Below are 3,968 nucleotides of genomic sequence, written 5' to 3'. Positions count from 1 at the left end.
ATTTGGAGCTTCATGTAATTATTTCCTATTAGAGCCCCATAAAGAGTCAGTACCAGGGAACATTAGGTAAATTTATTTTTTTACATTTCCTGTTGATTCCAAAGTTATGCTACCTCCAAGGAAGTTGGAGATTTCATGATTCAGGTCCTGCTTCCAGGGGGCTGTCTGCCTGATTGGAAGGGGAAAGGTATAGCTCTCTGGGAGCAGTCTCCCAGAGAGACTTGATCATGATGAGTTCCCCTCTGATATCTCTCAAGCAGGGTGAACTTAAGGCTGAGATGCCAGATTGAGGAAAACCTGGGAGGCAAGTCTGCTTGACTCTTGTTTTAAATTGGGTGGAATCCAGACTGTGTCTTAGTCTCAGCATTTCCATGTCTGAGGCTGCAGGGTGAGCAGATCCTGTCTGGAGTCTCCTGTAAGATATGAGCTCTGGTTGGTAGTTGAGTCTTACTGCTTTCTGATTGGCTAACTGAGGAACCTGCAGGAGCTGACTCTTCCCTGAGCATTATTTAAATCTCTGTGTTCCATACAAAAGGAGGAACTGTGGTGAGAATAGTAGAGCCACAAACATTAGGGTGAGTTTTGTTTTGTGAGCATGTGCTTCTTTGCATGTCCTGATTATAATTCCAATTTGGAAGCAAGGGAATGGCAATGAGGTGCATGCATTTTACAAAGTGCTCTCATATAGGTCTGGTCTTTTCCTGAGGCAATCACAGTGCTAGGTATTGGGATTCAGGGATGGAGAAGCTGTGGTCTTGGCCCTTGGGGATCTTTATTCTTTTGATATTTTCTGAATACCTACAGTGTTCCAAATACTGTGCTAAAAAGGCTAAGATCTAGGCAATATCTCTACCCACTGTTAATTCCATCTTTTAAAAAGTACTCTCTACCCCCAGTATAGGGCTAGAACTCCCAACTCCAAGATCAAGAGTCACATGCTCTACTGACTAAACCAGCCATGTTCCCCCCTTCTCCTGTATATTCACTGAATGCTGTCTCTTGGCAGGTGCTTCATTTGGCACCGGAGATGGAGTGGTGAGTGAGATATAATCTACGCCTCCAGGAAATTTACAATTTACTGGGGGCAGGTGGTCCCATAGAACAATGACTGTTTAGTGTGGAAATTTGAAAATTTTATTTTGAAAATGTTCTGCGAGACGAGGGCCACTGACTGTAAGGGATTGTGGATTTGGAAAATGGATTTCCTTTCTCAGAAGAATTGAAGGCAACACAGAGGATGGGAACTGAAGTTCTCTTGGGACGGGCTGGGGCTGGGATCCGTCTCTAAGCAAGGTAGGATCTTCTTGCCACAGTTTAGATATTGAGTCTCTGAGAGGTCAGAGAACTCTATCTATCTATGATCTCTGAGAGTTTAAAGAACTCTATCATCTGTCTGTCTGTCCATCGATCCATCCATCCACCCATCCATCCATTTACTTTAAGAACTTTGTAGACATCACATAGATACCACCTGAAGGAAGCTGGTGTAAACCCAGGAGTCTGGACTGCCAGCAGTGCTTTCTTCTATGAATGGCTTCTTGGTAAAATCCCCAGCTGGGCTGAGAGTTTGGTGCTGGTCTCTGCTCTCTTTGTCCCTGAAGGCATCAACTCTATCAGTGATTGCCTTCTGGCTCAGGGTGGTCCTTCACCAGCTGAGCCTACCCTACTTGCCAGAGGAAGGAAGCTTCGTGGCATGAGTGGATGTCCTGTGACTTCTAATCTCAGAACCCCAGAACCTCACTGTATGAAGGGCTGTTTTGATACACACACATCTTAGCCACTTTGAACGAAGTCCAGCATGGATGAGGATCGTATGCAAATCAGTCAGTGCCCAATCTTGCGGAAGCCCTGAGGTGTTGGAAGGCTGGCCTTGGAGAAGGTTGTGTCAGATGTCAGAGCATGAATACACACTGTGCCAGAGGGTGTTTGTACTTCTTTTGCGTCTGTGGGGCACATGATAGGAGGTATCAGTAAAGAGAAGAATTGTGTATGGATTGAGCTGGTCCTTTGGAAAAGGATGAGGTCACGAAGTGACCAAGTCAAGAAGGAGGGAATTAGGAGGAGAAGCAGAAATAAGAGAATGGTGAGTTGCTAAGTGTCAAGAGGTATATTTCCTGAGGAGTCCGAGGGACAAGTGGAGAGGTGAGAATCCTGTTCTATAAACCAAGGTTGGAAAGGGGACAAAAGAAAGTGGCACAAAGAAAAGACTCAGGCAAAAGAAAACTGAAAGCATTTAAGGGTATCAGAGATACCTTTAAAATAGAGACAGCAACAGTATCTTTGCTGCCATCATCATGTGTGGGGACACTCATCTCCTAACTGGTGCCACCTCCTCTGGTCTGCTCCCATTAGTCCAACCTCCATATAAAAGGGATTTTGCTTTCCAGCTGTTGAACAATCCTGTAGATTCCCTTCTTTCTGCAGGATAAACCCCCAAGTGCATAACAGTCTTTCAGAAGCTAGTGCTAGACTCTGTCTCTAGTTTTATCTTTGCTATTCTGCCCTTTACTCCAGCCACAGATGGGTAGATTTTCATGGCTTTGTATGTTCTTCCTTTTTGGAATGTTCTCCCCTTCTTCTATACATAACTAATGTCTACCCATCTTTCAATATCCAGCTCACAGATTTGCAAGGGATTGTTATGTAATTCATGCACTTAATGAAGGAGTCTTTTGTATCATTTCAGATCACCCCACCCAATCTGCCTTCTGTGGCGACTTCATGGCTAGCATACACAACGTGACTGAATTCATTTTTCTAGGACTTTCTCCCAGTCAGGAGGTGCAGAAACTTTGCTTCGTGCTGTTTATGCTTTTGTACACAGCAGTTGTGCTGGGGAACTTCCTCATCGTGCTCACTGTCATGACCAGCAGAAGTCTTGGTTCCCCCATGTACTTCTTCCTCAGCTGCCTGTCCTTGGTGGAGATCTGCTACTCCTCTACTACAGCCCCCAAACTCATCTCAGATTTGCTGGCTGAAAGGAAAGCAATATCACTGTGGGGCTGCATGACACAGCTTTTTTTTATGCACTTCTTTGGTGGCGCTGAGATCTTCCTGCTCACTGTGATGGCCTATGACCGCTATGTGGCCATTTGTAGGCCCCTCAACTACATGACTATCATGAACCAGCAAGTGTGTGCTATCCTGGTGGGAATAGCATGGGTGGGGGGCTTTGTGCATTCTTTTGCCCAAATCCTCCTGATCTTCCACTTGCCCTTCTGTGGCCCCAATGTGATCGACCACTATTTCTGTGACCTGCTTCCCCTGCTCAAACTCGCCTGCTCTGATACCTTCCTCATCAGTCTGCTGATTGTTGCCAATGGAGGGACCTTGTCTGTGATCAGCTTTGTGATCATCGTAGCCTCCTACGTGGTCATTTTACTCCATCTGAGGACTCGAAGCTCTGAGGGGCGGAGTAAGGCCTTCTCCACCTGTGGGTCCCATATCACTGTGGTTACCTTGTTCTTTGGGCCCTGCATCTTCATCTACCTGAGGCCTTCCACCACCTTGTCTGTAGACAAGATGGTGGCTGTGTTCTACACTGTGATCACCCCACTCCTCAACCCTGTCATCTACTCCCTGAGAAATGCTCAAGTGAAGAAGGCCATGAAGAAGCTGTGGATCAGGACAATGAAGCTAGATGAGAAATAGAGGCTGAGTCTTGGTATTGATCCTTGGGTTTAGAATGATGCTGAGTCCAAACTGAAGGGGCATAATGGGATGAAGGAAAGTTCACAGGACTTGTTATTTCTGGAGTAATTCTAATGTTCTCATCTCCAAAAACTGCATTCAAATTACCTGTAAGATAGTTCCTCTTATGGATATATCTATAACTTGATTGCCCATTTTCTGTTAGATGTTTAGATTGTTTCTATTTTTTTATTGCTATAAATAACACTGTGGTAAGTATTCTTGAATGGAATCTTTATACTTCTGAAATTCTGTTAGATTCACTTGCTATAATGAAT

The 3,968-nt window shown here is 44.9% G+C and overlaps 1 protein-coding gene across 1 annotated transcript; it reads left to right on the top strand.

Moving 5' to 3' along the window:
• Nucleotides 1–2,721: 2,721 nt before the first annotated feature.
• On the top strand, nucleotides 2,722–3,651 carry LOC115307011 (olfactory receptor 4X2-like). Its single transcript, XM_029957637.1, has one exon. It carries the CDS (start codon nucleotides 2,722–2,724, stop codon nucleotides 3,649–3,651), a length of 930 nt encoding a protein of 309 aa, XP_029813497.1.
• The last annotated feature ends 317 nt before the right edge of the window (nucleotides 3,652–3,968 follow it).

This window comes from Suricata suricatta, chromosome 11 (assembly GCF_006229205.1).
Source record: "Suricata suricatta isolate VVHF042 chromosome 11, meerkat_22Aug2017_6uvM2_HiC, whole genome shotgun sequence".
Taxonomy (NCBI): domain Eukaryota; kingdom Metazoa; phylum Chordata; class Mammalia; order Carnivora; family Herpestidae; genus Suricata; species Suricata suricatta.
The sequence above is the reverse complement of the archived record's forward strand: the minus strand, read 5'-3'. Positions and strand labels throughout refer to the sequence as shown.